Genomic DNA, 21,607 nt, shown 5'->3' with positions numbered 1-21,607 from the left:
ATGATCCATACTGCCTGGGTCTTTATGAACAGATTTGCAGACCTAAGGTCCAAAGACCCCTCTTCCTTGGCCTCATTCCTTTCCTGAATCACATGCTCCTTCTCAAATCAGGGAAATTGTCCCAAGTCTTTACTGTGGGTTTATCAATGTAAATATGTATGTGTGTTTGTGCAAGTTCAAAAAATATATAATTATAAATAGATTTGAATCACCAATTTTCCAAATCATAATATCTGAGATTATTTACCAATACAAAGGACATATTGGAATATGTATGTTTACATGGGTCAGCATAGACTAAATCCTTAGCCACACATTGTAAAAAACACAATATTATGAACAGTGTTGGCTTTAGGTGGAGCGACTGTCATGAAAAATGACATGTCATGCTGAACTGTGTCTCTTCGTAAAGTATGAAATGTAGACAAAAGTAAAGTTAATGCCTGCCTATGATATACAAATATTCTTTCATTTACTGAAAACCTAGCCAAAGAAAAGTTTTCAATTAGCCGATTAACTTTAGAATAAGTGATATTTGGGCTGGGGATGTGGCTCAAGCGGAAGCCTGCTCGCCTGGCATGCGTGTGGCCCGGGTTCGATCCTCAGCACCACATACAAACAAAGATGTCGTTTCTGCCAAATACTAAAAAAAAAAATAAATATTTTTTAAAAATTTTCTCTCTCTCTCTCTCTCTCTCTCTCTCTCTCTCTCTCTCTCTCTTTCTCTTTAAAAAAAAAGAATAAGTGATATTTTTTAAAAAAATCATGACTTAAGCAGTTTTCCTCCTTTGGTCTTTATCCATAAGAAATTCTGAGGGCTATCATTACTCGGTTATCACATTATAAAACATTTCTATTCTCCATACTCCAGAACATCCTATTTCTAGGTGAATGTTCCAAAAACAGCTCTGATCCTATCATTCCTTGCTTTGTAACTCTCAGCTCTACATAACTTGTCAGATTGATCCACTCAACATTAAGAAGTTAAAACAAATAAGTGTATTATCAAACACTCCCTTTCGCATTAATCAATATGAAAGTCATTGAAAAGTAACCAGTTGTACAGTTTATATTATTCTACATATTGTGTTATAATTCTCTCACTGTTGTGGGACTTTTTTCACATTTGCCTTGATTTTCTTGACAGAGTTGGCACACTGATAAACTGAAGATTCCTCCAATTGTCAAGTATTTCTCTTTGCTATCAATAGGTGATTTCATAGCATATTCAGATGATTGATCCAAAAGAATGTTTGTGCCTGGCATAATGGTGCACACCTGTAATCCCAGTGACCCAGGAAGTGAAGGCAGGAGGATCACAAGTTCAAGGCCAGCCTGTACCACTTCACAAGACCCTGTCTCAAATTTTTAAAAAAGGATTGGGAGTTTCACCCAGCATCAGAGGTGCTAGAGGGTTCAAGCTCCATCATCATAAAAAATAAAAATAAAGCTTTGTGAGGTCAGAGCTCCCAGTACACAACCTATTTTAAAATTTAACCCTCCTTTAATATCCATTATTAACATGGAACTTTCCAGTTTATAGAATACTTTCATTTTGATGTCTTATTATTATTCATTATAACCTTTTGAGCCTGTATTATAAAACAAATATATATATGTATCCCTCATCAATCTTTAATGCTTATTTTAAATGGTACCTGGGACTTGCATAGTCAATTAGCTAACTTAATGCTCTTTGATTCCTCTGTGACTGGTCCAGGGAACACACAGACTTGTCCTATGTTCATAGAATTTATCTCCAGCTGATAAATCAAATTCATTCTAAGGATGAGCACTGACATCAAAAGTAAACTTTTACATCTTTCCTTGCAGAAAAAAAAATTCATTTTTAAACATAAACAAGTATATTCTGTTGTTGGGATGGCAGATTGTAGAAATCCATAGGTCAACATTAAGCCATTGGCATTGTTTATTTTTTAAAAATGAGAAAATAAAACAGGAAAGTAGATTTCAGTGAGAAGCTGGTCTTGAAGTAAATGAGCATGTCCTGGAAAAATGTGCACTTGAGGAATCGTGATGGATCTATACTGTTGTCAACTGTGGGTATTTAGGGAAGGAAACGGGACTCTTAATAATATGACCCTTAGTAGTCAAGTCAGCGGAGCACATGGTAGGGAGATGCTGATGCACCCTGTCTCAGCAGGAAACAATTAGTTGTGCACTTTTTAGAGTTTTAATCATCTGAGATTTATTAACAAGGCCCACTGCTGACTGAGGAGGGCAGGGGCACTTGTACATAATACAGAAATGAATTGAGTCATCATTTAGGATATGGAACTTATCCTCAAACAGAATGCATTGAATTGACACTAAATATCTCAAAAAGTACAAAAGGAAGGGAAAAATAAAGGGAGGAGGACAAAAGATATGAATTCCAAATAACTGCCTTTATTAAGAGGGGGCTGAAAAAGAGCAAAATGTTTGAAATCCCTAAAAGTTACCACGTTCCTTTTATTAACTAATCTGTTCATTTCTATAGCCTCACTACTGAATTGATGACATTTTTTAAAAAAGTGGGAAAACTTCCATTTCAAAGTAGACCTAGAAAAGCTTTGAAAAGCACTGTTGCTCTGATGACAGGGTTAGATGGGCCTGTCCTCCTACAGATAATGAGCTTCTCCCCTCCTGCAGGGAGAAAGCAGCCATCTCAAGGTCTGCACTGTGGCCAGATGCTCCCAAGCAATTAGGAGCTGATTAAGTGTTTATCTTCTTTACAGGTGGGAAGGAAAGAATGAAAATGAAGTGGGCAGATGTAAAGAGACCGGCAAAGTTCACGTGACTGTGGATCTCAAATACTACAGACCAACTGAAGTGGTAAGGTCTCCCTCATCGCCCAGTGTGTGGTCACATTTGGCCACTAACTGGGAAAATACTCTCATTGAATGCCTATTGCCAACTTTCAAAGCCATTTGTGCACCTCTCTGGCATCCTTCTGCAGGCATTTCCCAGATCAGAACACGGGAATTAAATTTGTGATATCATTATCACCACAAAAATCCATGACTCTATTAAGAAAAACAAGAGTAAAACACACCCAAGGAAATAGTTGATCTCAGAAAAGGAGGCTGATAGCATGGATACATCCCATCACATTAGTCTGTTCTGATGGCTGATCTCCAAGGCTAACTTTTTAAGTCAGGTGCTCTGGACCTTCAGGGTCTGTGGGATCTAGAGGATCACTTGATGCTCCAGCTGAGCCTGTGCACCCTTGCACATGTGCACACATACACTCACATTCATGCATACCCATACAAGACATATTCACAGACATACCTAAGTGATAAACAGACTAAAGACTCACCTCAAGTACCACCCAGTCTATGAAGCCTTTTCTGACCAATACTGTACTACCACTGTAATTTCTCCCCTTTCCTATGTATCCACATTGTCTGATGTGCATGATTCTATTATAGTACCTATTATAATCACTTGTTTTCATGTCATTCTTCCTTTATCAAACTCTGAATTACTTAAAGATAGGGACTTTTTTAAAAAAGAGTATAACAATGTAGGTGTTTAATAAATACTGACTGATGGGTTGATGGATGAATAAATTTATAAGTACAGAAGTTCCTTTATTAAGAAATAACCCATAGATCATTAGTATCAATAGTATATATTATTAGTGCGTAATATCTTCTTTTCCTGAATTTATGAAAACATGTAGCTTAGTGTTGTTACTTTAATGTGGTCCATTCTCACTATGGTGACAAAATACAAGATCTTAAATATAATAGAAATATGCAAAGGTAACTGGAAGCCGCATCTTGAGACTGAAGCATTCTAATGTGATGATCACCAAATGAAGTGCACATTAACTGTGAAGGTAGAATCCTTTTGAACTCCTTTGCCTGTTTTGAACCAATTTTCTTTCTGGTTATACAGCCTTTCAGAGATTAAGAAACTGCCAGAGAAAAGAAAAATCAAATGTGAATATGTAGTCATTAAATACCCTTTAAAATTGTTGTTTCAAACAGAAAAAAAAAAAAAACTGTAGTTCGCGCTCTGGTACACGCAGGAGGGGAGAAAAGGCAAAGGAAGCAGCCAGTGCTTGGGAGAGGCAGGGCTGCGTGGTCCTGCATTGTCCGGGCACAGGGCGTGGCCCAGGCTTTGACACAGCCAACAATTGTTCCTGGTGCTAATGGTGAGTGGGTGTGCCTAGAGAGGATGTGCCCTGTCCCTGGAGGAGGAAGATACCAGCCACACTGCTGCTGACACAGCACCGACTGCCTGTCTAGAGTCCCAAGCCACACTGCCGTTTGTTTCCCCTGTCCCCATGAGGTGCCACAAGGGCATCATTTTTCTGGAACGTTGCGCAGATAACATATATGTGCAAATTCGTTTTTCTGCTCACAAACAAAAATAGTCATCTCAGAGTGGAAAATTAACGAAGCCAAAAGAAACCTGAGTGCTTACAACAGTTCAAATGTGGCTCTTTCTCTCACTTGACCCCAAAATAGTTTCAAAAGCTAGGAAGTCATTAAGAATGGCTTGTCTGTCATTCTCACTTAGGCAAGGTGTGGGATTGATAAGGATACTGAACAAAAGAATTTGCTGAACAGGAAAGGGACCCTAAGACTAACAAGACTTGTTCTTGAATCCCCATGGACCCTCTTTCCTGCAGCAACACTATGCCCCTCCTCCATTTCTTTTGTTCATTCAAGCGCTATCATCATACCTGTTCTGCAACTCTGTTGACACTAGCATTGTTTGAACATAAGAGTGGTGTCTAATTTCATATGCCTGCTTTTTTTTTTTAACAACCCATCTAGCTCTCCTCTGAGATTCCATTTCCCTCCTGATTTTGGATCTTAAACTATGTTTTATCTTTCTAGGCCTCTAGGCTGCATTAATTACTTTCACTCTACTTCAACTTGGTATTCCACTGGGTATACTTTTCTTGTATAGTGATATTACAAATTTTAACCTAATTCCTCAGAATGAGATTCCCCTAAAACTTGGAACAACATGATGTCTTCTATGGAGTTTTCCTCTGGGATGACTGTTCTTCCTGTCAAAAGCATCTAGAACAGTCTATTCTGCACAAGCCAGAGGTTTCTTTTCATTCTTCCTGGGATTGATTCTATGAAAGTTTGTTCTCCTGATCAACTTTGGTCATCTATCCCCCAAGATCTTCAGTATATAGAGGCACTCAAAGCTAAAAGCATAAACTTGGCCCAAGGAGAATGGTTCAGTATGTTGAAAGCCCTGGTTCCATCACCAGGCCAAAAAATAGAGAACAAATTTTAAAAAGCATAAACTAGGTTTTCTTACAGTTAAATGACTCCAGAATGACTGATAGAAAAAAAGTACCAAGAAGAAAATTTGAAAACAATAAAATATGATGAGAACATCAGGTCTCATAACATGAATGAATATCCTAACGCAAAATTAATAGGAATTAGAGCTTTATGTTATTTTTTTGAATAAGCTCAGCCTAGTCTTAAGTAAGTCCCTTTGCTCAGCAAAGTCAGTCACTCAACCAAAAGAGGCCACCAGTGAGACATGTAGAACATGGTTCTGCATGTGTTGATAATTTTTTTCCTCATTGATTTATCCAGTGCTAACCCTTAAATCTTGCTCTTGTTCCAACTTGGAATGTTTTTATTCTGGACCAAGGACTTCAGCATCCAATTAGAACTGAATGGAGCCCCATTTAATGGTACTTAACCTATAAGCCTTTGGGGTTTCCTTTATATGTTTAGGAGTTTTGCTGCTACAGATAGCTTAATCTTAGAAATTAGACTTTAAATTCTCATTGACTCTGAATTCCAGTATTTGCTGAAGGCAATCTTAATACTTGGAATTCTGTACGACCTAAGACTTGTGCCTTGGCCTGGGAGTGCCTTAGCATGCATGAAGCCCTGGATTCCATCCCCAGCATTGCAACACAAAACAAAAAGATTCCTTCCTTGTGTATGGTTACTTATACATACATAGGTTTATCCCACAGATTTATTACAGAATATACTCATTTCTGGAGAAGTAGTAACATTATGTCCTGGGAACCCCTCCCCTCAAAAAATGTAGGACTTTGAGCCAGGCTACCTAAATTCAAAACCTGTTTTTGCCTAGCTGTGTGACCTTAGGCAAGTTACTTAACTTCTCAGTGCGTCTGTTTTCTCATTGTTAAAAGTAAGGTTAATAATAAAACTTTCAAAGAATTGCTAGAGATTTGACAGAGTCCATTATACAGTGTCTGGCACACAGTAAATACCTAATATTGTTTCTGTTGTTGTTATTTATTTATTCACTCAGTGAATATTTAATAAACACTGTGCTAGACCCTGGGAATACAAGTATGAACAAGACACATGTGGCTCCTTCCCTGTAAGGATGAGATCAGTTCCTAGAGTCCAGAACCTTTGGAAACGTAGGACATCATTAATGAATTGTGCAGGTTAACCAGTGATAAGTGGATAACAAAGGCTGATGGAGACTTCTAGCAAACATTAATATGTACTTGTTCTGTCTTGGTTCTCATTCTTTTGGAATCTTTCTGAAGGTTCAGTAGCTATTCAGTGATATGGAAATATAAAAATATGAGAAAATTGGTACTGACCTATTGTTTAGTTTAAAATAACCACAAAGATATCCTCTTTTTCTTTGAGAACCTTAACTTGGAAAACTCTCGAAGGAAGGATTAATGGAATATTCATCTTCATGTGCCAGATTTTTAACCACATCATATGGTTGGTTCACTAAAAAATAAAAAATAATAAGACTTTTTCATTGAAATGAACAAAATCCTTTCTGTCTACAGAGCACTTGTAGGAATTGGGGAGATGGATACATTCACAGACCCAAATTAATTATTTTCCTCAAAATATATTTTGGTTTAAACTCTACTAGGTTTTATTTACTAACTTTTTTTTTATTGCTATACCATTTGTCTTTAACATTTACTTTTCTCCCTGTTGTATTTCCAGTATTCTAAGTTGTGCTTGGTTTTTGTTTTATTTACCTAGAAACCTTATATTTATTCCTAATCTTTACAGATATTAGCAAAAAAAAAAAAAAAAAATCATGGGTTAAAATCTAGAACTAGGAAAGCAATAACTTCAAAGAAGTCTGACCAGCAAGCTCAAGTGGCTCCCTCCCCCAGTGAAAACCTGTGGACTGTTTCTAATCAGACCACCATATGCTTGTCGAGTTGTCCCTCCCGCTGTCCCCCACCACAAACTTTTCCTAATATTTTTCCGTAAACTATGTTAAGTTAAATGGCCTGTAATTGCTTGCTCTATCTCACAGCCCTGTTTGGAATAATGATATGTAACACTTTCCAGACCTCAGGAATCTGATCTGTCATCAGAGGACTTGTATAAATACCAGTTAGAGCTTCCCTCTGTATTTGGGGGTGAAAATCCCTGGACGTGTTCACCAGGGTGGACTTTTGTCCTGAAACTCGTCCCCTTTTCCTCCCGTAGCTGCTCTCACTACTGCACACTTGCCCTCCCAAAGCAGGAAATGAGACCCCCCACTCTATCTGCCGCAGCTCTGATAGAGGCACTCCGTCTCTCTGTCCTGATCCTCTGACCTCAAAGGCTCTCCTTCTCCCCTCCACTCCTGCTCTTCTTTGTTCCTTTCTCTGACTGGTGGAAGCCAGGGTCAGAGGATGCAGAGAGCAGATTAGGGCCAGCGCCACTCTTCCGGCACTCCGGGCTCTGTAAAAGGAGAAGCTAGACTATTCGTTCTGAAAGGTCCCTTCCAGTTTTAATGTCCTGGCACCTTCAGACCACAGTGGTGTGGAATGCTGTCAATAATGCCCAATCATAATGCTTCCTCTTTTGTAATTATTCTCTAGACTTCTTACTACTTGTATTTTATAAATAGTTTATATCTCTAAATCACTGTTTATGTATTTTAAGCCTCCCTCTTTGGCTCCTCATACTAATCTTTATATCCTTCCTTAATCACATTGGCCTTTCCTGCCCTTTTCCTTCCTTGGACTTAACTGCGAGAGCTTTAGGTTTCAGTCTCTCCAATTGCTTCTCAAATGTTCCACTGTGTGTTCCCCGTACTTCACAGGATCCCAAGAGCATCTGACATTCCTCCCAAAGCCTGTGATCCTTCTTCAGCTACTGTCCCCACTCAAAAGCATTTCATACTTAATGAAATAGTCATTGTGTACTGATTATAATGTCCTCAACTTCCTCTTGTTTTCTTTTCCTCTCTTGGAGGTCCCTTTTTTATGGTCAAGTTTGGATTTAAATGTTGTTGTTAAAGACTCAAAATCCATCTACATAACTAGGTACCTTCTCTTATTAAAAGATAGTTTTTGTGTTTATCCTTAAGATAACTAGGTACCTTCTCTTATTAAAAGAAGTTTTTGTGTTTATCCTTAAGACTGTCTGGTATCCTTAACGTAGATGTGTTCTTTACGTGCACCAGTAGAGGTTTCTCATAGAATTTTTACCTTTTTTTTCCCAAAAACTATCCAGGTACTGACTATCCTCATTTTAAGCACAGTATAGACCTCTTGATATCTATAAAATATAATCTTCAAAATCTTTTTATCATCTCAGAAATGTGTTTTAGCATCCACGATGGCTTTTCTTAGGAAGAACAATTAGTAGTTGAGTTCAGCTTCTTTCATAGCTAGCTCCGATGTAGCTCCCTCACGGTATTGAATTACATATGAGTGATCCATTCATTAATGCGATCACTGGTTCCATTTTTCTTTTCATACTCATCAGTACGCTGAAATTTTGAATATCCCCATTTTTAAATTTTAAATTTTTATCTTGCTTTACAAAGCAACAATATTCTTCATGTTCTAGTAAGTCATGTGTACTTTCTAAAATAACTATAACTCAAAAATCTCTATATTCATGGAGATTTCATAAAGAATACTGTCTTTGCCTTCCTTCCTGCACCCTATCCTAACATTTTGATCCCAGTAAAATTAATTATTCTTTTGAAATTTTTTTCCCTAGCACATTCTTCCCTTGGAAGCAGTTACTCTCCAGACACCAAGTATTCTAGTCTACTAAAATGTAGTGCAGGTATTTCTCCTCTGTGCTCTTCTCTCACCCCAGATGCCTCCTCTTGCCTCACTCCCCACACCCTTGGATCATGCCAGACTGATTTCTTCATTTACTGTTACATCCACTAGCAAAGTTGAGAATCCATCTGGCTACTTGTCATAAACTTCCCAGATGACATATCTGCAGCCAATGGTCTTCCTGAAATTGTAGCTCCAACAATAATGCTTAAAGTACTTTGCCACTAGTAAATACCCGGTTCCATTCAGCAGTTGTTCATGGATAGGAACTGTCCTTAATAGCAAAATTCAATTTGGATATTTTGTAATACTGGATAAATCACTCATTTCCTGGATAAGTCAGGTATGCCCTGCTTCATAAACACCTGCTATGAGAATATGTAACTAAAAAACAAGTATGTGTACAAACTAAAAGATCCTTTAGTTTTTAGTATTCATTACAGGAATCCCTTAGTTATGACATTTACCATATACATTTAAAATACCATTCTGAGCCAGACATGGTGGAGAACACTTGTAATCTCAGCTTCCTTTGTTGTTGTTGTTGTTGTTGTTACTGTTGTTATTGTTTTTATTTGTTCTAATTAGATATATGTGACAGTAGAAGGCATTTTTTTTAACTCCAACCCATATTTTTTTATTTTAATGGTAAGTACAATGGGCCTTATTTTTGTTTACATGCACTGGACAAGATGAGTTAGATAATATGGACTGAGGAGAGATAATAAAGTCAAACTTTGTACCTTTAATAGAAGCTAATTTAAAAATGATTTGTGCTTTTAAGTATTTTGAAAGTATCTAATTCATGTCAGCATGTTCTGCTCGTTTTTCTATTCATTTTCTTTTCTTGATTCTTTGCCCCAATGCTTCTTATCCACAATTTCAGCAGTCCACAATGAGGAATCACACCCCACAATACAGCTTTCTATCCTCTTGCTTGTTCTTCCCCTTTCAGCATTGAGTTGAAGGCATTTTTTAAAATACTTTTTAGTTATAGATGGATACAATATCTTTATTTATTTATTTATTATGTGGTGCTGAGGATTGAACCCAGTGCCTCACACTTGCAAGGCAAGCTCTCTGCCACTGAGCTACAGCCCCAGCCCGAGCCCCAGTAGAATGCATTTTGACACATTGTACACAATGGAGCATAACTTCTCATTCCTCTGGCTGCACTTGGTGCTGAGTCACACCAGTACTGTATATAGGGTGTATAAGGTATATACCTGTATATAGGGTAATAATATCTATCTCATTCTACTGTCTTTCCCATCTCCACCACGCACCCTTCCCCTCACTTCCCTCTACACAATTCAAAGTTCCTTCATTCTTCCCTACCTCACCCCTGCTATGGATCAGCATCCACTTACCAGAGAAACATTCGGCCTATGTTTTTTTAGGATTGGCTTATTTAACTTAGAATAATATCCTCCAGCTCTGACCATTTACCTGCAAATGCCATAATTTCATTCTTATTTAAGGCTAAGTAATATTCCATTATGTGTATGTGCCACATTATCTTTATCCATTCATTTGTTGAAGAACATCTAGGTTGGTTCCACCGTTTAGCTATGAATTGAGCTGCTATAAACATTGATGTGGCTGTGTCACTGTAGTATGCTGATTTAAAATCCTTTAGGTATTAACCAAGGAGTGGGATGCTGGGTCAAATGGTGGTTCCATTCCAAGTTTTCTGAGGAATCTCAATACTGCTTTCCATAGTGGTTGCACCAATTTGCAATCCCATCAGCAATGTATAAGGGTAACCTTTTTCCCCACATCCTTGCCAATACTTATTATTGCTTATATTCTTGATAATCACCATTCTGACTGGTGTGAGATGAAATCTTAGTTTTGATTTACATTTCTCTAATTATTAGAGATGATGAACATTATTTCATATGTTTATTGATCAGTTGTATTTCTTCTTCTCTGAAGTGTCTTTTCAGTTCCTTAGCCCATTTATTGATTGGGTTATTTGTTTTTTGGTGTTAAGTTTTTTGAGTTTTTTATACATCTTGGAGATTAGTGCTCTATATGAAGTGAGTGTGGTAAAGATTTTCTCCCATTCTGTAGATTCTCTCTTCACATTATTAATTGTTTCCTTTTCTGAGAAGAAGCTTCTTAGTTTGAAATCATCCCATTTGTTAATTTTTGACTTTACTTCTTGTGTTTTAGGAGTCTTGTTAAAGTCAGGCTCTAAGCCGACATGATGAAGATTTGGGCCTACTTTTTTTTCCTATTAGTTGCATGGTCTCTGTTCTAGTGCCTAAGTCTTTTATCCACTTTGAGTTGACTTTTGTGCAGGGTGAGAGATAGAGGTTTAATTTTATTTTGTTATGTATAGATTTCCAGTTTTCTCAGCACCATTTGTTGAATATGCTGTCTTTTCTCCAGTGCATGTTTTTTATGCCTCTGACTAGTATAAGATAACTGTATTTATGTGGTTGTGTCTCTGTGTCTTCTGTTTTGTACTATTGGTTTACATTTTTACTTTGGTGGCAATACCATGCCATTTGTGTTACTATAGCTCTGTAGTGTATGTAAGGTCTGGTATTGTGGTGCTTCCTCTTCACTCTTCTTACTAAGGACTGCTTTGGCTATTCTGGGTCTCTTATATTTCCAAATGAATTGTTTATTGCTTTAACTAGTTCTGTGAAGAATGTCATTGGGATTTTAATAGGAATTGCATTAAATCTTACAACAGTTTTGGTAGTATGGCCTTTTTGACAGTATTAATTCTGCTATTCCAAGAGCATGGGAGATCTTTCCATCTTCTAAGGTCTTCTTCAATTTCTTTTTTTAGTGCTCTGTAGTTTTCATTGTAGAGGTTTTTCACATCTTTCACATCTTTTTTTAACTTGATTCCCAAGTTTTTTTTTTTGAAGCTATTATGAAAGGGTAGTTTTCCTAATTTCTCTTGCAATGGCTTCATCACTTATGTATAGAAATACATTTGATTTATGGGTATTGATTTTTAGCCTGCAACTTTGATAAATTCATTTATTAGTTCTAGAAGTTTTCCAGTGGAATTTTTTTGGATCTTCTAATTATAGAATCATGTCATCAATAAATAGTGATAGTTTGAGATCTTCTTTTCCTATTTTTATCCCTTTAATTTCTTTCATCTCTCTGATTGTTCTGGTTATGTTGGATAGAAATGGGGGGAAAGGGCATCCCTGTCTTGTTCCAGTTTTCAGAGGGAATGCTTTCAATTTTTCTCCATTTAGAATGTTGGCATTGGGCTTAGCATAGATAGCCTTTACAATATTGAGGTATATTTCTACTATCCCTAGTTTTTCTAGTGTTTTGAACATGAAGGTGATAGTTTGAGATCTTCTTTTGGGATAATCACATGATTCTTGTCTTTAAGTCTATTGATATGATGTATTACATTTATTGATTTCCATATGTTGAACCAACCCCTTTGTAGTGGTGTAGTATCTTTTTTGTATGTTTTTGTATGTGATTTTCCAGAATTTTATTGAGAATTTTTGCATCTATGTTCATTATAGGGATTTTGGTCTGAAGTTTTCTTCTCTGGATGTGTCTTTGTCTGGTTTTGGCATCAGGATGATACTAGCCTCATAGAATGAATTTGGAAGGGTTCCCTGCTTTTCCGTTTCATGGAATGATAATCTCAGCTTCTTGAAGGCTGAGGTAGGAGGATCACAAGTTTAACGTCAGCCTCACCAACTGAGTGAGACTCTATTACAAAAATAAAAAGGGTTGGGGATGTAGCTTAGTGGTAGAACACTTGCTTAGTGTGCTCAAGGCTCTGGGTTCAATCTCCAGCACCACCAAAATAAAAAAATAAAATATCATCCTGACTTACCTTTAATTTCTCAGACACATATTAATATATATAAATCAAAAAACATATGATTGAAGTCTTAAAGATTCAGGCCAAAAAGGATTTTTATTGAATTTCCACCATGGTGTTAGTCCCAGCCCAACACCAAGAAATATAAAGATGGATGAGATGAGCAATTCTCAGCCAAATGGAGGGGCAGCTGTGAAGCTCCAGCAGAGTGGAACAAGACTCTAACTTCACAAGGTGGTGAAGACAAGAAAACCAGAATACTGCTGAGGTGGAGACCACAGAATCAGGAATCAGACTGGACAGCCACATGTGGAATAAAATCCAGAACTGAGGGTGTCACCAGGATCAAAGGCTGATCAGTGAGGGTTGGCAGGGAGGTGATGAAGCCTGAACCCAGATCAGAGATCAGGGAGAGGGATGGGTTTGCAGGGGAGGTGTTGAGGAGCCCTGTTACAATCACAGTGCTTTGGGGACATCAATACAGCAATATCAAGGAGGCCGTGAGAGTTGAAAGCCTAGGTAGAGGAAAGAAGTCAGGACAAGGGTCACATGTGCAAGAGGGTAAGAGATGAAGCTGCAAGATAAATTCCCCCCCAAAGAACATCTCTAGGTGGAGAAGAAAAGCATGCACAGGGAGCTAAACTTGAAGCTAGGCAAATCTGAGTTTCAGGAGCCGTGTCTGAAAAACACATGTTGAAAAAGTGGGTTAAGAATTCACAGAATTTATACACTAAGCTCTTGCATCCCAAAGTCATAGGGTGGACTAAACTGTCTCCCACCCTGGATAATTATTCTCTACCTTCAGGCTCCTTTGGGATTTAAGGGCTAGTACCAAAGGGTTTCTATTAACTGGCAGATGATTACCACATCTCGTCCCGAGGACCAGAGGCAAGCAGAGACCCAATGGCAAATTGATATGTCCTAGAAGTCAGGTTGCAAAGCATTTTAAAATTCTTAAAGATGAAAGAGCTTATGTAAGTATAAGCTACTTTGTGCTGCATATTATCATTTTTATTACTGTCTTCATTATTAATTATCATCATCATCATTTACTCCTGTGAACTCATTAGTTAGCAAGAAACATTTTCTTTGAGCTCTTTCACTCCTGATGTTTTCCTTTATTAAAGTATTTGTTTCATTTTGTACCTAGACAACTTCACGGAGGAAATTATTTGCTCCTTAGAACTTTCAGCCTTGTACTTTTTTTTTTTAATTTGTACATTCTTTATCATCTATCATAGGTGCTAGATAAATTTAGAGAAAAAAGAAATCACTGACAACTAGACTGAGCAGGAAGTGTTTTCCTGGACTCAATAGAAATTGATTAGGATGTTGGAAAATGGCAGGATTTGGACAGAATAAAAGGGTAAGTATTTGGGCAGAGTCACAGGCTGGGTGATGGAAGGTATGAGCACATTCCATCACATTGGTTGACAAAGAGGTCTTGGTTGGGGAAAGATTCTCTTTGCAGGGTGAGGAATAGTCCTCACAATATTGCTTCCTGTTATACTTAGATAATAATTTACAAAACTTCCTATTACTTCTTTGTTATTTGGTAATCACAAAACAGGCTTGTACTTCTTGATCCAGTATTAGAAACAGTGCTTTTGGTGGAAAGTAGAGATGTGTTGAATTGATGATCCCTTCTCATTCTTTCTAAACTATACATTCCTAGGTGTTGCAAGAGGCCCTGAGATCTGTGGCTACTCCTGGAACTTCAGAATCCTGAGCAGGCTTGAGTGCAGCAACCAAGGAGAAGACATTTAGCCATTATATGCTTTATTTTATTATTAATCAATTAATTTCATTATTTATACTGGGGATTGAACCGAGAAGTGCTTTACCACTGACCTACATCCCTTCTCTTTTTGGTTTTTTTTTGGTTTTTTTATTTTGAGACCGCTTCTAAATCACTTGCTTAGGGCGTCACTAAATTGCTGAGTCTGGCCTCAAACTTGCAATCCTCCTACCTCATCCTCCTGAGTTGCTGGGATTACAGGTGTGCACCATTGCGCCCAACTCATCTGCTTTACTATTTATCTGCCAACCACCCTTTTTACTGTTCCCTCAGAAATCTTCCTATGTCTAGACATCTATCTGCTCTCTGAGAATCATTTCTGCTTCATCCATGGCCACCTTTGAAGAGCCTGGCACCAAAACCAGGATGCGTACTGTGGGACTGGGCACCTCGAATTCTCCCCCAGGCAAAGTCAAAGAAACTGTGAAGGCAGCCACTAATGCAGGATATCATCATATAGGCTGTGCCTAGGTTTATCAGAATGAGAAAGAGGTGCAGAAGCCATCCAAGAGAAGATCCAAGAGTGGGTGGTAAAGCAGAAGGACCTGTTTATTGTTAGTAAGTTGCAGTAAGCCTTCTTTTTTTTAATACTCTCTTTTTTGGGGCGGGGGCAGTGCTGGGATTGAACTCAGGGCCTCACACATGCTAGGCAAAAATTTCACCACTGAACCACAGCCCCAGCCCCAAAGGAAACCTTTTTTGAGAGAAAGTTCCTGAAGGAAGTCTGTGGGAAGACCTTCAGTGTCTGAAACTGGACTGTCTGAACACCTTTCTTATTCTTTGGCCACAGGGATTTCAGGCTAAGAAGGACTTATTCCCCAAAGACAATAAAGGCCAGTAAATTAACATTCCTGGAAGCCCAGAGATCATGGAGGAGCTGGTAGATGGGGGATTGGTAAAAAGCCCTTGGTGTCTCCAACTTCAACCACTTCCAGATTGAAAGGGTCTTGAATAATACTGGCCTGAAATATAAACCAGTAACTGCTCAAGTCAAGTGTCACCCGTACCCTCCCAAGAGAAACTGATCTAGTGCTGCCCCTCCAAGGGCATCATTGTCACAGCCTACAGCCTCTGGATAGAGAAGCTAGAGGAGGCTGCACTGCTGGAAGATCCCAAGAATAAGGAGATGGCTGCAAATAACATGTATATGCATTCCACGTGCACACACACAAATACTCACACTCACACCCCAGCCCAGTTCCATACCCAGAGGAATGTGATGGTGATCCCTTAGTCTGTGACACTAGTACGCATTGTAGAGAACCTTCAGGTTTTTTACTTCAAACTGAATGATGAGAAGATGACAGTCACAGTCAGCTTCAACAGACATTGAAGGCCTGTGTCATGGTCAACCAGTCAGTCTCAGCTGGAGGAGTACCCATTCTACTCCAAGTCCTGAAGCCAAACTCCCGATGGGATTACCTGTTGGATTCTCTCATCACTAACGTGGAACTTGCTCCCTCTGAGTCCTGTTTTGGCCAACTTTACATGAAATCATACTCTTCCTGGCTTTGTTGTAGGCCAGAATTTAGGCAAGGTTTAATTTAGATACATACGTTCAAACAGAGGCAAGATTGTCCCAGGAAATTGTGACTCAGATAAGCAAATGGCAGTTTTTTTCCTCTTATTTTATCCAACCAAATGTTTGTTAAACAACAGGAACTCTGCTAACAATGAGGATGCAAGATAAAACGAATAAAAATAATTATGGTTAAAAAAAATTGTCCTACAGAAATCCATCTTTGGGTTTATTACATCCAGCCAGCCGGATGTTACTTCTGTAGCCTAAAATCTGTGTTGGTTTCCTAATGCTTATAACAAATTACCCCAAACAAATTATCACAAACTTTTAACTTCAACAGCTTAAAACCACCCAGATGTATCATCTTGCAGTTCTCAAGATTAGATGTTTGAAGTAGGTTCCACTGGGCTAAACTCAAGGTGTTGACAGAGCTGTGTTCCTACTGGAGCCTCAAGGGACTGAAGGTTTTCTATTTGCAGAAACTTTCAAATTAATCACTTTGAGCCATCGTTATACCACAGTATGTTCTGTTGTTCAGGAAGACTGCTATTAATCACTTGGAGGAGAGAAAAGAAATGAAGACCCTGCTCATTGCTCAATGAAAGCTTCAGAATGTACACACTCAAAAACACCACTCACATTACACAGATTGGCCATGCTGAGTCCAAGGAGATAACAAGCAGAGGGATGAGACCAACTTCCTAATGAAAGGGAGTTTCAGAGCAGTTTGGGAAGGAACTGTGCTAAGGAAAAAGAGTTTGGGGGCAGGCAGGGAGATGGAGGGTATTCCCAGTTGAGCAGGAGGTACTGTGAGAATGAACCAGCAGCACGTGCAGAGATTTAGGGCTGGGACTCTGTAGAGGAACCCTGAGAAGGGTGGCGACGTCTTTCCTGAGTCAGGCTCTTGTGCGGCCTTCTGCCCAGACGCCTGCAAGGCAAGCTCCCCTCTCTGCACTGCGCCTACCTCTGCAGCCACTTGGCTGCTCCTCCCTTTTCATTTTTATCTTTTTTTTCTTCATATAGTTTTACTCTTTTATATTTTCTTCCCTTTATTTTTATCGCCCTTTTCCTCCCTTCTCTTTTCTTGCTGTCATGAATCAAAACCAGTCACGCATCCTCCTTAAAATCCCTGAAGCCACTCCTTTCTGAGACCACTAACCTGTCTTCTGTTTGCTTCTTTGTTGCAATGCTGAGGATCAAAGCCAGGGCCCTGCACATGCTCGAGAAGCGCTCTATCCCTGAGCTATATCCCAGCCTCTAACCTGTGTTTTGATATCTGCCATCTAACCCCTGATGCATCAAATTCAGGAAGGGTGTTCCCTAACAGTCCTTGCAAGAAGACCAAACTAAGGATGCTTTTTGTTTCTTGTTCATGTTCTTCAGCTTTCTAATGAAATGTTTCCTTATCTTACAGGAATTTTGTTGAGAATGAAATGAATTCTAATGTGAAAGTGTTTCTCAGTGGTATTAGAAAGGCACTATGTATTTTAAATTCAGGTGTTTCCATTAGTTTTCAAATACAGGGTAGCAGAGAAAGTGCATGTGAAGTCATCATCTAAAACCAGTTCTTTGAACTTCAGGAAATATGCCAAGTTATCTCTAAGACAAGTTAATCAGATGTATTTGTTTCTGTATCAATTTTAGTTTTGAAGGTTAGAAGATACTATATTCTCTTACCAAAATTTTTCTGTTTAACAGAAAATATAGTGATAATTTGAATATGTCTGACTTTCTTACATTATTAATGTAACATATTTAAATCTCAATACCTTTCTTCCTCTGCTTTCAGACTTCTTAAAATCTTCTTAAAGCTCCTAGCCTTTACTTCTGTTTTTCCCACGTGAATATAGCAATGAGTGTTTTCCTACTGATGTCAGGGAACATGATGAAGAAATGAATGATTAGTTTCAAGGGACTGCACAAACGTCGGCCCCTCTGTGAATCCTACTCCTGCTTCCCTAGTCAGAGTCAGCACTCAGCTCTTTGAAGCACTGGCCCCATTGTGTTGTGATGTCTCATTCCCACCTGGGAGCTTGAGGGTAGGAATGACATGTGATGACTTTAGGTAGAACCTGGCACAGGTAGTGCGGGGTGAATGAATGAGCGTGTGTACACATCACCAAAGAATCGTTCTCGTGGTTTCCACCCAGCTCTGGCAACCAAAACTACTCTATCCAGTGTATTAAGCTGTAATTACATCTTAAGCAGCAGAAATCTTTTAAATAGTAATTTTCCTTTCTGCTTGAGATTCCATGGCAACTTGAATGTTAAAGTTCATTCATAGCTTACTGAGTACATCCGACCCTTAAAAATTCTTGTTCTAGTTCTCTTCCTTTTTCTCCATATCCCTTTTCATTAGTTCTTTCATCTTATACTCCTGTCTTATCTCTTTGTGATTTTGCTGATGTTCCCTTCCTTTTTTCATCTTTTCTTAAACTTTTGGCTTTATAAGTTTGTTTCCCCTCTTCTATGTGTGCAACTTTCTTTTTCATCTATCCCAATCATCTTACACAAGCTTAATGTACCAGAGCTAATTCCTGGTTCCTCTTTATGAGAAGATCTTGTTTGGGTGATATTGAAGCCAGCTGTACCCTTCAGACCCTCCAGAGCAAGGTGCCTCTAGCATCCACATCATGCTCTGTCTGCACTATGAACAGTCTGATGGCATCTTTGAAGTCTTGGGGGCTGTACCAATAATAATGCATATATGAAAGCATCCTATGTTGCTTCTATCTAAACAAAGTTCACCTGCCAAATGGAGGCTTCTCCAGTTCTGAACCTTGAATAAGTCTGCGGGCAGCTACCATCTTTATTCCATTCATAGACTATATTTGTGGAGCTGAGGATCATGCAGTGTTAGAGACCCTTATTCATGCCTTGGGCCTTATCAATTTCACACATGCGTCTGCTATTCTGTCTCTGAAACTTTCTGAATAAAAATATGAGAAGTAGCAATCAGCAAATAGCTATTATGGCTAATATTTTTACTGAAGAGCCAAAGTCTATTGGAGGCCTAATGACATGTTATCCTTCCTTTCCTTGCTTAGAGTCTTCAGTGTTTTTCTTCTTTAAAAAAAAAATGCAAAGAATATCAGTATATGGCTGTATAAGATAAGTGATAATTATTTAGAAGTTGCTTTTTTTTAATTTCTGAAACAAATATTAGGCTGGCAGAGATTTTTTTTTCTAGTAAGACTTGAGATAGACTCCTCTGTCCTCACCCATTTTGGTGAAAAATTCAGTCAAATGCACTGGAATAAGCTTTTAATATACTTTCTAAAACAAGCGCCTAAAGTATAGTTTTCTTTAGTATTAGATTTCCCACAGGAAGAGAAATAGTCTGATTGAGTATAGGTCTCTTGCTTAAAATGTTAACTTATAAAGAGGACGTGAAGAAATAAGATCTCCATCTACAGCTCAGATGAATGGGGGGAAAAGACAGAATCTGGATCAAAACAGTTGCTGATGTTCCTTTGAGTTTCCAGTGCTTTGTGCTGCCCAATTGAGATGAGACAGAAGCCATTTTCTGAGACTGGCCCACCTGTACAATGTAGCATACATGTGTGAGTGTTTGGGGGGTAGGAATTCCACTGGTCCAAACCTGTTTTTCTATTGGTGAGATGAATTATCTTCATGCATCAGCACCTCCCACTTGTCCTAAAGGTGGGATGGCTGTTGATGCCAGTGCATTGTCTCCTCTTTCAGCTGGCAAGGAGGGTAGTAGGAGGCAGCCACAGGGAGGAGACGCTGAACAAACAGCCGGAGCACCGGATACCAGTGTGGGCGGGTGGTGGGTGCTGGGAGCGGCCAGGGCTTGTGCCCAGTCGTCACACGTGGTGCTGAGCAACCACCAAGTGATCCCAGAAACGAGGTGAAAAGATAACACAATGGAGTCCACTAGAGAACTAGGACATGCCGTCCCACAGGGAGAATGGTGGCTAAGGGGATGGCTTTAATTGTGGTTTTACTTAACTTATTTATGAAAAAGCTAGTGTTTACCTCCTGTTGTTCAGCTTTATCTGGCAAAACATAAAAAAGAGTTAGTTGCTTGTCCATTGAGAGTGATCACCATGGATCCACCATGGTTCTTCTGACTTATCAGTCTCAAATCAGTAACTGGGTTCTATGGAGTCCTTGTTTACGGAATTACCACTTTTGGATAAACATAGAATGATGGCTTTGGCTTTCTACCTTTCTACAGCAGAAACAGCCTTACAGTCTACTCACATCACCATTCACTGATGGACATGTCACATCACTCTCTCTTCAGTCTTCCCCAAAATGAATAATATTTATAATATTTTATTACAGACTCTTGCTAAAATCCAAACTTAACCCATTGCTGCTTACTAGAAAAGTTTTTCGTTTTCTGTCTTTGTCATGGTGGCTTTTTTTTTTTTTTAAGAATTCAATTTTTTTTCTTGTTTTCCTCTCTCCATCTTTATAACTTGTTCAGACAGTTGAACTTTATTTCTGAAACCCTCATCTTTTGTGGTTAACATCAGGGACTTCAAAGTAAAGCATGTATTTGTTTAAACCATGAGTCAATAATAAGTCACTATTTCTTCTGCATCTACTCTACAGATGAGTGACATTTTGCACCCCAACTTTAGCTGGAGGGGATATGTTAGGAATGTGGTTTTTGCATCTACTGTTATTTATGTAAGCCATTGCAATAATATTAGTTTATTCATTTGAAGGAAACAAGGGAAAACACTTTGGTCAGAATAATTAGGGGTTAAGATAGAAGGCAGCATTTGAAAGTTCCACATTTAGTTATCTACATCTTCAACTTTATACATCATCTCAGTTTCCCCATCATCTAAATGAAGGATGATTATGCTAAACTTCACAAAAGTTGTGGGAGGGTAAATTAGCATTTGTGAAATGTGTTGAGATCTTATGATTAAAGATAGCACATTATTGCAAACTGATGCGATTATTATCAAAGAAAAGAACTCCTCAAAGGACTCTGGAATAATCTGACTGAATTATCCAGCATCTTCTATATCTGCTAGAAAGCCCCAAACCTATAATCTATTGCAGTTTTCTCTCTTGATCCTGAAGTCTGTTTCCAAGTCTTGGAGAGGATTAGAGAGTAAGTTGCAGTCATAGATGCATGAAGAGAGAAATGTGAAAGGCATTAGTTAAAGCTCAGGTGAGAGCTTGGAGTAGGTTTGCAGGGCACATTCCGCTGGTGACTGCTTCAAAGCTCTAGCAGGTGCCAGTTGACAAACATGTAAGTATGTCTGCCCAGAATGCTTGTGGTAGCATTTACTGTGCCAGAAAAAGAATCCTTCAGCCCAACTCATTCCATATGGCTATCCAGGACTTTCATCCACAGTGCATGGAATCTGGATTGGAAAGATGGCTTTTCTGAAATTTCCTAAGTCACTTAAAGGGTGAGGAAGGGGTGTGCAGGTATCCAGAGGCCTCAGA

At 38.6% G+C, this 21,607-nt stretch overlaps 1 protein-coding gene and 1 pseudogene across 1 annotated transcript in view; both read left to right on the top strand.

Annotated features, from left to right (window-relative positions):
• The window catches only part of Gmds (GDP-mannose 4,6-dehydratase), a 642,352-nt gene that overhangs the window by 539,309 nt on the left and 81,436 nt on the right, over positions 1-21,607 (top strand). The window contains exon 9 of the mRNA XM_076857845.1: positions 2,739-2,835. Within this exon, the coding sequence (XP_076713960.1) occupies positions 2,739-2,835 (97 nt within the window). The remainder of the gene's footprint in view (positions 1-2,738; positions 2,836-21,607) is intronic.
• On the top strand, positions 14,977-15,979 carry LOC143400883 (aldo-keto reductase family 1 member B10-like; annotated as a pseudogene).

The sequence above is a fragment of the Callospermophilus lateralis genome, chromosome 6, assembly GCF_048772815.1.
Source record: "Callospermophilus lateralis isolate mCalLat2 chromosome 6, mCalLat2.hap1, whole genome shotgun sequence".
Taxonomy (NCBI): Eukaryota; Metazoa; Chordata; class Mammalia; order Rodentia; family Sciuridae; genus Callospermophilus; species Callospermophilus lateralis.
The sequence above is the reverse complement of the archived record's forward strand: the minus strand, read 5'-3'. Positions and strand labels throughout refer to the sequence as shown.